The sequence below is a fragment of the Ylistrum balloti genome, unplaced genomic scaffold, assembly GCF_031769215.1.
Source record: "Ylistrum balloti isolate Yb309-2 unplaced genomic scaffold, AGI_CSIRO_Ybal_v1 Utg370006, whole genome shotgun sequence".
NCBI classification, from domain to species: Eukaryota; Metazoa; Mollusca; class Bivalvia; order Pectinida; family Pectinidae; genus Ylistrum; species Ylistrum balloti.
Window position 1 is genome coordinate 262918 of NW_026782081.1, and position 12471 is coordinate 275388.

The window sequence follows — 12471 nt, forward strand, 5'->3', positions numbered from 1 at the left end:
TTATACAGCCAAATCAGTATGACATACATATACCTGGTACATACCTAACAGGGAATACAAGTGTGGCAGTGCTGTAGGTGCTCCCTGTATTGTAACTGACATTTCTGACAAATCAGAGAATCTTTATAGTACATGCCCATCTGGACAAAGTTACAATGCTTGGAGCTTCCTTAACAGCTATGTGTAGGTGATCTGGAACATTACCATGATTAACTTCATATAATCAGTTATTTACTTGACATGATAATATTGCATGCAGGTTTTAATCTGAAATTTATATTCCTGTAGATATAAGGAGCCCGTGAAATTTAAAGTTAGTGGTTCAAGATAGGAAAATTTCTGGTACTTAATGTAAGAGTGATCTTGTTATCATGATAATGATCCATCACATCCTGGACTGCACAACTTGTCACCTTACATATATACAGAATATCACCTAGTGTAGGACACCTTATCTAGAGACCTGCATCTGTATGTTAGTTTGACCTGACTGACTACTGCTGTATCATAGACATTAACCTGTGCTGCTTGTATCTCCCTAACACAACAGGGACAAACATAGCTTCCAGAATCAGAAGTATTACTCTCATGACAAACAAAACAAAAACAAAAAAGTATTATAATGTGTCTGCATTCAGGTATAAAATTTGGAATTTCTATATTAAGTAATAACCAGAACAATGTATCTGTGGTGATTTTCTTTAATATCATGGTCTTAACCAAGACTGCTGTTTTATTTTTGAAGCTTTGAGAGGGTTTCTTCTGTGTTTGAAACTATGGGTGGCCCCCCCTTGGCTAGCACAGTTTGGCCACTTGGTGTTTGTTGTTGTACCATCAATGATAACATTAGTATTGGAACGTAGGTATACCATGCTTGGGAAGGGTTTGATTTTTCACATTTTACAAATTATTTTAGATCACAACAAATTTCATTTTAAAAAAAAAGTTGTTTTTTATACTTCAATGTTTATTTTGTTAATTTATTTGATTGTACATTTTGCTCCAGTTTGGTCTGTCATAGAGACAGCCTGATCAAATTCATTGAAATAAGAGTCATTTGTGTGTATATATATAAACCTCGCATGCCTAAATACAGATGACATGAATGTGTGAGGTTAGGAGTTTGACTTAACACATGTGTAATTTTAATCTTATATTTACAGCTAAAGAGGGCAGAACTAACTCTGACGGAGCAAACAGTTACAAGTCCAACCATGAGGTAAGGCAGCAGGAGTTGGAGTTTTATTCAAATGGAGCAACAGTTTGTCTGTCTGACAAGCAAGTCAGCTTGAGACATCTGTCACATGCTCTATAGAGGGATGTACTGTGAAAGAAGATTAGATTACTATTGTTAACCTCTATATCATTACTGCCAGTAAATAGTCACTATATACATGGCAGGATCTAGAGGTTCCACTTGTCATACATAGTTCTGCAAGATCACTTTTGCTTGCAGAGATAGAGAACATGATATGATCTTAACCATAATCAAGGTTTGAGAAAGTGAGTTGTTCAAATGACTAATTCCTGTTGACCAGTATGCCTAAAACATGGACATTTTGGCAGCAGCAGTGACCTCTATTGAAGGTCATGTGATTTCTTTCAACATTAATAAGGCTGGTTCTGCCAAGAATTCCAATAAGCTTTCTGAAATTGCTTTATGATGGACAAATTCTCTCAGCACTTTCAATCTTGGAAGTCTTATCTTAGAATGCAAAATGCAAGTATTTTTTGACAATTGACATGATTGTTCAGGGTGATGCGAATGTGTAATAGGAGTTTTGTGTTAGTTTCTATTGTCAAGAGTATAACTAATGCTAGACACATACTGGGGGCCCTATCTGATAAGTAGATGCTCCGGTAATGTACAAATCTGTTACCTGTAGACAAGGTGTGGTTATTATGTACCTTCTATTATCTGGATGCTGTTGCATCATGGAAGCTGAACCACTGTTACTGTATATTGTGTTTCTTATCATCACTGCAAATTTATCATGACCACCATTGTCATCTAGTACCTTATATTCTCATGCCACACTGTTAAATTTGAAAACAGGAGACCAAAAGGAAAATTAAGGTGAGCCTTAATCGCCTAGATGTGAACAAGTTGGACAGCCCTGGTGATGGAAAGAGCCATGGCAAGTCGGACCCAGGCAATCACAAAGCTAGTCATGGGGATCACAAGCATGCCACTGGGAAGATAAGCAGGACCTTGGAGAAGACAACAGCAAATCAGGTACTGTGCATTTAGTTACTAGTCCAACACTTCCAGCAGCTCACTTAATCCAGTTATCAACACGCAGTCCCTGTAACTATATTGCATATTAATGCCAGTGCTGCTGGAGACGAGTGAAGTAATTATTTAATATTGCAAATCACTTATCCTATTTTCCATGTTATATTTTTTCTTCGTGAGTCAGACATGAGACTTATATTCGGTGGCGGCTTATATGTGGATGAACAAAAATTGACTAAATGAAAAGAAAAAAAAAGGGAACATACCTGTTATAGACGGGACTGATTTTTTTTACATGCTCCTACCCGCCATGTGTTTGTACTGACACAGATTGTGAAGAGCCGACATTTGTAATCGTATATGGAATGATTGGAAGATCACAATAATATGTTCTTGACTTTTGTGGTTACTTCACTGCAATTGAATGCATGATGGAAGTTTACAATAGCGTATTGCATTCTGGGATCAATAGGTCACCGTATGATAGGTCAAATCCTAGAACAACCGCCATGCTTGTTTATGATATGAATAGCTTTGTGTAACTTACAAGAAGAAATAATATTGAACTATGAATTTTGTCAGTATGCAATGGCCTTCGTTAATATTGAACAGTACAGACACTGAAACACTGGAAATATTGTTTAGTAAACCGTACACAACATCAGGCCCTACATCTGTGCATAGACAATTGAAGGCCCAAAGCCAATTGAGTTTGATGTTTGATATTTGCTATTTGATGTTTTTGGCATGATCAAAGTAATTTTAAAATACATCAATGAAATAAAGGATTATTTGTGTATAATTAATTTACAAACTTTATTAAATGTTTGACAAGAGTCAGTTGTGAATACAAATCCCAGTACTATTATTTTTGATTCCTCTGGATGGCATCCATGTTGATTTGATAACTGATATCAGAGTTTTGAAGAGTCTTTGCTTTTAAAAATTTGTCATTCATGAATTGAAAGTAATTTCCAGATCATGTATTCACAAATATGTCTGAAGAGGCGAATAAGATATTTGCTGAATCTAAGTGATTTACGGTAATAGATCCAAAATGTATGATATAACTTATATAATATTGTCAATCACAGTGATTACTAAAATACTTTAGTGAGTAGTAAAGGCCTCTTGGTCTTCAGTAATGTACATGTTATCTCAGGGACAGATGTGGTTGATACTTAAGATTGACTCTCTGTTCGAATCAGTTTAGAACAATCATTCTCTGTTTTAGGCGAAGGAAGATGTTTCTTCCATTAAATTGCCTGAGGATTCACTGGCCTCCATCCAGACTCCAGATGAATGCCTTGCTTCAATCAAGATTCCTGAAGATTCACCGGCCTCCATTAAAGTGCCAGATGATTCACTAGCCTCAATCAAGATGCCGGATGAATATCTTGCTTCTATTAAGATGCCAGACGAATGTGTTACTTCCATCAAGATACCAAATACATCCCCTACTTCAAACCATGATCAGAGGTACACACAACATCTTTCCTAGTTCGCTTGAAAATAAGGTTAATATCATAATTTAGAATACTGAAAAGGAGATTGTTGTCTATCATGTTTCATTGAACAACTTTGTCTCAATGATGAAGAGGCCAAGGGTCATGATAGTTTTTCGTTAGCATGCTGCAATGAAGGACAATCAAGTTTGTTAGGTCATCTGACCTGAAGGTCAGGATGAACTATCGTTGTCATGTTTCATCCGTTGTCCATGCGCGTAACAGCGTCCTCTGTCTGCCATGTGTAAACTTTCTATTCAGATTCCTGCTTGTCTCTAACCAACAGGCACTGGGTGCTGGTATAAGGCCTGTAGCATGTTGTGATAAAGCATTGATAATTTTGTTCAAATTAATGACCTTGATGCATTTCCAAGGTCATAGGGGTAAAATCTGTTTAAAGTTTTAAACAAAACAAATGATCCAGTGATAGTCCTGCCCAAATGTTATTATTTGTCTGGTCCAGTATCCAATATAGCCACCATTTTGAAAACTTCCCATTTCCACTGATGGCATTGGGCTGAAATTTTGTGGGAATGTGGGCCTCTTGTCTTAGAACTGACCTGAGGTTTGCCATATACAAATTGATAATTTGTTGGTTTCCCATATGGGAAGAGGAACCAGTTGAGATTAACATCATGTGTTGACTAACCATTAAAAAGTAGAAATTATAGGTAAAATAAATTGCAGCTATTTACTAAATAAGATTTTATTATATTTTAAATGTGTTTGTTTCATTTTTCTATTACAGAGAAGCTGATTTGTTTAGTAAAGATGACCAGAACAAGGCTGGAGGTGTGGTGAGTTTTTCCTTCAAGAAGACTGGTGCCAAGATATCATCTGCTGCAGTGTTTAAACATGAAGACGAGGAAGAAAAATCCAAATTGATTGAGGCAGATGGCCAACTCCTTCCAGTGTCCCATTGTGATGCTGCAGCATCAAAGATGGAACATCCTTCTGTTAATGATGAGGAGCACCTGCAGGCAAAGTCGCTGGGATCATTCATCAAGGTCATGAACAAAGAGGAAACCATGGAACTGGACTGGCCAGTTGCTATGGTTCAGTATACAAAAACAGAGCCAGTCATTGGCTTCAGCTGTGATCCTCTAACCTTCGACTTCAATCAGTTATTGGTCAAACCTAAACTTGATGTCATACACTCTTCCAAAGAGATAGAAACACCAGCCGAAACAAAAGAGGTTGACAGTTGTGTAGTCGTGTCCACAGTGGAAGTGTCCACCACAGAGGTACAATCAAATGAGACAGCATTGGAGGATACATCAGTTAAAGAAGAAAAAGTGGTGAAGAAGAAAAAGAAGAAAAGCAAAAAGCATAAGAAATCAGCCAAGAGCAACAGTACAACGCATGGAGCAACAGAAGCCGAAGGTAAAAAGTCTTCCGAGAGAAGAAAGAAGAAAAAGAAAAGAAAGAGCAAACATCATGAACCAACAGAGGAAGGAAAAACTGATAAAAATGCAGACGAGAAAAAGGATGAGATTGAAGACCAGAAAAAGTCTCATAGCAAGCACAAGAAAGAAAAGAAAGATGCAGAATCAGAAGGTAACTCTCAGGGAGGGAGTGATGAGTCTGGGGATGAAAGCCACAAAAAGCCAGCCAAACACAAGAAACATAGACATAGCAAAAAGTCAAAAAAGAAGAAAAAGAAACAGCATAGTAGTGACAAGAAAGAGGAAGCACTTCTAAAAGATTCAGTAAATCAAGAAAGTAAGGAAAATCCTAAAGATAGTGAAAAGGATTCTACAAAGGAGTCTGCAAAGGAGCAACAGAAGACAAAATCTTCTTCTGAACGTAAGGTAGATTCCAAACAAAGCCACAAAAAATCAGAGATTACTCACAGTAAGACTGTTAGAGAACTAAGAGAGAAAAAGGAAATGTCTGATTCCTCTGAAGATGAGGAGGAATTTGTTAAAGAAAGAAAGAGGAAGAAAAGGAAGAAGAAAGGAGATGGAAAGAAACTTGATAAAGTTAACAATGTCAAGTCATCTGATGGAAAAAAACCAGTTGAAAGGGTGGCTGTAAAACGTAGCTATACCAGTGAGGAATCTGAGTGTGAGGTAGAGGTTAGTAAAAAAACTGGGAAAAATCCTGCTTCAGACAGGAGTAAGAGTTCACCAGTTTTGACAACTTCAGCTATCAGCAAGAAAATAAAAAAGGAACCTGGCAGTGGTTCTGAGAGACAGAGTGTAACTTCATCATCTCGTAAACGACAAACCAGTGAGTCTAGTGTGAATGAGAACACTCCTGTGTCATCAAAGAGACAGAAAGTTACACCCTTACAGCAAGTAAAGGTAGAGACACCAGTTGAAAATTCATGGAACCAAATGGAAAATATGATCGAAATGAAAGCAACAGATGATAATACAAAATCAAAATGGGATACAAGTGACAGTGAAACAGATATAGCAGTGAATACTTCTTTGGCTAAGGAACCAAAAGTTCTTGGTAAAACAACACCTACAGTCAGCACAAAGCTGACTTCACTTGAGATAAAAAAGACTGTTTACAATCAAGCTGTGCTTCAACATGTTGCAAGCAAACCAATGAACCTAACTATATCTGTTTTACAAAACCCAAGTGGTCAACAGAAGATCAAGCCAGAAACAAAAACTGCACAGCACAAGTTAAAAGATGTACGCAAAGACTCAAGTAGATCTCACTCAAGGGGTCGCAATCATCATCGTAGATCTTATTCTAGGAGCTACAGCCGCTCAGGAAGTTCTTCATACTCGTCAGACTCTAGTCATTCAAGATCACGGTCATATAGTAGATCTTACTCCCGTAGTTCACGATCTAGATCCCGGTCTCACAGACGATCACGAAGGTCACATTCTAGATCATACACTAGTTATACAGATGATAGCTACAGTTCTAGGTCACGCTCCAGATCGTCAAGGAGTCGCAGATATTCCAGGTCTAGTTCATATTCACGCTCAAGGTCAAGATCAAGAGGTCACCACTACAGGTCTTATTCAAGGGGAAGCAGTAGGTCAACTAGTTATTCTAGGTCAAGAAGCAGATCTCAATCATATAGACACTCTAGATCTCATAGAAGGACTAGGTCCTCTGACTACAGTCGGTCATCAAGACATTCTAGTGTGTTGGGTGATCGACCTCTTAAAAAGGTAGAAAAAACAGTGAAAGAAGAAAAGACTGACAAAGATTCAAAGTCTGATCCTCTAGACATTCCTCTGCCAGACTTTGGCAAAGAGGATGACACAAAATCTGCAGAAAATATTGTCCAAAAAATCAAAGAGAAGAAACAACAACACTCAGACTTAGTTAAAAAAGGCATAGCAGCTAGTGAAGAAGCAGAAAAGGAGAAAGATACATCAAACACAAAGGATTTCTTTGACATTCCTTTACCTACAATTGAGGATAAGCCAGGAGCACAGGACAAACCAGATAGTGCATCAGGAAGCTATCAAGGATCTCTACTGCCTCCCCCACCACCTCCACCTTCAGGAATGGAACCAAACCCATCAAATATGCAGCCACACTATCATGGTCCAATGGGACCTCATGGAGGCCCTCCTGGTCCACATGGGCATCCTGGTGGTCGTCATGGCCCTTATGGACCTCATGATGGAGCACATGATTACCATCCGATGTATGATGGGCCAGGAGGATATGATGGTCCCCATGGACCTGGTGGTCCACATCATATGGGCGGGCCTCATGGCCCACATGGACCCGGTGGGCCAATGCCACAGAATATACGAGGGCCGCCACCTCATCACATGGGTGGGCCCCCGCATATTGGCCCACATCATAATATGCACCGTGGACCACACATGGGCCCTTTGCCCCGAAACATGGGTCCACCACCAGGTAACATGGGCATGAGAGGCATGCCACCTCACCGCATGCCTCCCCCAGGACAGAGAATGTACCCACCTCCTAACAGAATGGGACCACCACCTGGTCACAGTATGGGACGTCCACCACATATGCAGAATATGCCCCCTTCACATATGGGTCCTGCATCACACATGGGAGGACCAAATGATCCTTACAACATAGGGCCACGCTATCCCTATCATAACTCAGACAGAGACCCAACAAAGGACAAAACACCCCCTCCTCTTCCTCCATCCCGTTCTCCTTCACCACAGCCTCCTCCACCAACAAAGGAGGAGGAAAAGAAAGTTGAAGAGATTGTCACTAACCCATCCATTGTAATTCCTCCTGAACAAATAGAGCAATATAAGCGTCTTCAGGAGCAGGCCCAGAAACATGCAGTGAAACAATTGCGACGACAGGCTAAACAGGAGAAAGGTGAAACCATCAGTGAATCATCTTCCTCAGAGGAAGAGCAGGAAGAGGAGGAAAATGTGGAAGAGCAGTCAGTGGTGTCCTTGGAGGAGGATCAAATCTCAATAGAAGAACTACAGCAACAACAGCAACAACCCACACTGATCGCCATACAGTCCCCGGTACCACAACAGACAATCATGTTAGCACAGCCATCACAGCAATCTGTCTTGTCCCAGCTTCAGATGGCTGGTGTGGCAGCAATGGGACACTCTCCACAAATCAGTGGTCAACACATTCTCCTTCCTCATTCAGCGGCTGGAGGGTTGGTACCAATTCAAGCTGGGGCACCTATGATTGCAGTTCCTCATCATGCGGGACTACAACCTGTGAATGCCTTGGCTGCTGCAGCTGCTGGTGCACAGCCTGCTCACATCCCTGGACTTGTGCAAGCATCACCTCAGATTCACTTGACACCTTCAGGACATGGGATTCCCATAGCAGCCCAGCCTACTCTCATATCACATCAACAACAACAGATTCTCGCTGCACATCAGCAGATGGCTGCCGCATCAGCAGCAGCTGCAGCAGCCAGTGCTGGGCCTACTGTCCATCTCCCTCAGCACTATCTGGCAGCACATAGTGGTCAACCAGTAATTGTTGGCAACCATTTGCTAATCCCACGCATTGTACGTCCTCACCTATAAAATGAGCCTAGTACTAATCTCAGCATTTTAGATTGCAAAATGCTGCATGTCCAGATGAATTCTTTTTATCCAATTTCATGAGTCAGTGCTATAAGGCTGTGCCAAATGAGTAGGATTACACCGAGGATAGTATATTTGGTGATTGAATACTCTTGAATTCACTTTTGTCTTCTTCAGCATGTAAAGCATATACATCTAATTGATCCTCAATGTTATGGAAGTGTTAGTTGTGTACTTTAATTCTGCAAACTGACAAATGGCAATTTCACTACTGAAAAAGGAAATGGTTTATTTTTTGATGGGTGAATGGAGGGGGCTGTAAGTTAATCATGTTTGAACGATGAGATATAGACATTACATGAGTGGTTGTTGTGCATCGTATTTCTTTCTCTTCTGTTATTTTTTCAAAATTTTTTGTGAGTTTTGATAAATTGTTAATGAGAGTGAAAGAAATACATTATACAACAGCCACAAGTTTGTGTAACCGGTTTCTACCACAGTTAAAACATTATTCTGAGGACGAATTGATCTTGTTTGGTACCCTTATGCGTTTTGTTTATAACATCATTTGGGACTTACCAGGTAATGATATGTGAAATGCTTTAAATTGATATGCAAAACTGACAATTTCAGATATTTCTTTATCTTCAAAACAGTAATCCATCAATAGAAATCCATGTAAAAATCAAATAGTTAGAAAAACAATTGTGAACTACTTATTGGGCATATATGTATTGATTTTCACAAGATCACTATGTCAGCAAATCAAAGCAGCTTAAATATTGGACCACATACGGTATAAATATATATTTATACAACTATTGTAATGATTAATTGATGGTTTTGAAGTAGAATAACATCCAACTGTTGTGGTAGAAATATTGTGATCTCATCATAGCCTCAGTTACTAGGTACACATTAGATCTTTTCACAATATTTTGTTGTTAAAGACATAATGAAATATGGGAGTTCAAATCAAATGTGTTTGACAGGGAGATAAATGTTTCTTCTTGTAATGCTGGAAATTAATAATTAATTTTTTTCATGTTATGTTGAATTTTACAAGTGGAAAATATCACTTTTTTGATTGGTCAGATTTTAACAATGCTATACTTTTTCGTATCTTTAAGCTCACTTTGTCAGATACTGTAAATATGTTTAATAGTTTGATGAAATCAAATTTGATCAAGTTATCACTTTTTGGCAAGTTAGCTTGATGACGATGAATCTTTCTGTATATTGAAGGAAGCAACATTTATTGAAGCTTTTGATTAAAAACTGACTTAAAATATAATCAGACGGTTTTGAAAGGATTGACCACCATGGAACTGAAGGCCAAGGTGGTAAGAAGTGCATACATGTTTGCTACTTGTAACATTATTGGTAGATGATATGATCTGGAAGTCCATGTGATCTGGAAGTTCATGTGATAAAGTTTAGTTAAGGTGATTTAGGAACATGAAGTAATATTACAGGAACTATTACTTCAATTCCTGTATGGCCAAAATTCTAACTTTTAAGTTGTTGTTAATATATTTTAATTTGCCCAAAGCCATTCAATTACCACTTCACAGTTTAATATATATTTAAATTTTCCCAACACAATTCAGTGACTACTAGACAGTTTAATATATTTGAATTTGCCCAACACCATTCAGTTGCTACCATACAGTTTAATATATATTTCAATTTGCCCAACACAATTCAATGACTACTAGACAGTTATATATATTTAAATTCGCCCAACACCATTCAATTACTACTAGACAGTGTAATATATTTAAATTTGCCCAACACAAATCAGTGACTACTACAGTTTAAATCATTTCGATTTGGCCAACACCATTCAATAACTACTGGACAGTTTAATACATATCAATTTGCCCAACACCATTCAGTGACTACTAGACAGTTTAAAACATTACAATTTGGCCAACACCATTCAATAACTACTAGACAGTTGATATAATGATGAGATAATAAATTGCAACTAGACTTGCTGTATTGTGATGTCATAATGCTCTTGCCAGCCATTTCCTGTTTCAGTTGTTCCCATCACTAAATTCACTCCATCGTATAAGCATTTTCACTAAATATAACCAGATTCCTAACATGTATTGTCCAAAATGTTGTAGGTTATGTAAATATAAGTAATAATTATTTTTTGTGTGTAATTATAGCTGATAATTGAAAGCGATTTCATGGGTTTGCCAAAAGATCACTTACAATTATATCAACTATCATTCCAGCCACTTTGTTATTTTTTTGATGCACATTTGCTTCATATATCACTGGTTACATTTAGATACTGATTTTATGGCTGAAAGCAGAAAATGGTACAATAGTGATGTTTTATTGTAAAGCATAACAAAGATTATGTCACAGATTCCTGTACTTTTTGATTTGTAAGCATTTTTATTTTAAAAATGCAATGAAAAAGTCCTTAAATGGTATCTTGGTAAGTGCTTTATGTATTTCAATGGTGTGACAGAATATGCTACAAATGCAATTTTTTTTCGCTTCGCATAGATATGAAATAATGATATTTTGTCACTTTCATGAAACATGAATAAAGGGGAAATCATTTAATGTTCTCTTGATTTTTGGATCATTTACAAAAGCAATGATGCTTGTACTGATAGATGTAACACTAATGGTGAATTTGAAATGCTTGGAATTAAAATGACTAATGGTGAATTTGAAATGCTTGGAAAGTAATATGAAAGGTTATTTTATTTTATTTATTCTCCATAGTTTTAATGATGACAAAGATAAGATAATAAGTTATATATATCGTTGTGAGATGCGTCAATATTCTTACTATATAATATATTGTTTTATAAAACAATTGTCGTCAAGCTTAGATGAAATTTTGTGATTGTTGTTCATGTGATGTACTACATCACATACTGGCATATCGAGCTTGAGATTTGTTTTACAGTGACTACTGGTGGACAATATTGTTACCTTATTAATAGAAAGATATTGCTCAAATGTATTCAGCAAGATCCTGGATAGGGAAATGCTGCCTGCCAAGTGATGATTAAAGGGAGATAATTTGTGTGCTTGTTGACCGTTGCATGTTTTTTCCCTGTGAATTATTCAAGCATGTGGTGTGAGTGGTAATGACAGAATATGTTAGCCATTTGTTATGTAATGTCATTAACTAGATAAAATATTGGTTTAAAACAGAACAAGTGTTTCTTATTTTTTATTATTTTAAATATATCCAAAATTCGCCAGTCACACTGCTGCATAAGTGCAGGTCACATAATCAGTAAGAACAAGGCTTATTGTAACACCATTCCCACCATTAGAGTTTTGGGTCCTCTGTTTCAAGGGGCACTGAAACATGTCTTCCATATGTGAATTTTCCATTTTGGACTTTATATACAAGTAGTTTATAACCCCCAAATTTTTATGAAACATCCTTTGAGGAAGAGAATACAAAAATTTTAAAAATTCAAATACATACTGAAAACCAACTTGTGTACAATTTGATTTTGCAATTAAAGCGAGAACCTTAAGGAGTCTATATTACTCATCTGTATATATATTTGAAATGATCAATATAGTTAGCAACATGATAGATATAATCATAATAACGTTTGTCAATCTCTACATCTATCGGGGACATATTTCCAAAAAGTAGGAAAATATAGGAAATATAGGTCTTTCAAAATATAGGTTTGTGAACCAAAATATAGGAAATTATAGGAATCGGTTGACAGCCTGTATGTACTACATATGATTA

The 12471-nt window shown here is 37.4% G+C and overlaps 1 protein-coding gene across 1 annotated transcript in view; it reads left to right on the top strand.

Annotated features, from left to right (window-relative positions):
* LOC132548133 (G patch domain-containing protein 8-like) overlaps nt 1–11914 on the top strand; it is a 36352-nt gene extending 24438 nt beyond the window's left edge. Inside the window, exons 5-8 of the mRNA XM_060211953.1 lie at nt 1164–1219; nt 2057–2236; nt 3471–3715; nt 4490–11914. Coding sequence (XP_060067936.1) covers nt 1164–1219; nt 2057–2236; nt 3471–3715; nt 4490–8717 — 4709 coding nt within the window. The 3' untranslated portion in view covers nt 8718–11914. The remainder of the gene's footprint in view (nt 1–1163; nt 1220–2056; nt 2237–3470; nt 3716–4489) is intronic.
* Nucleotides 11915–12471: the final 557 nt, after the last annotated feature.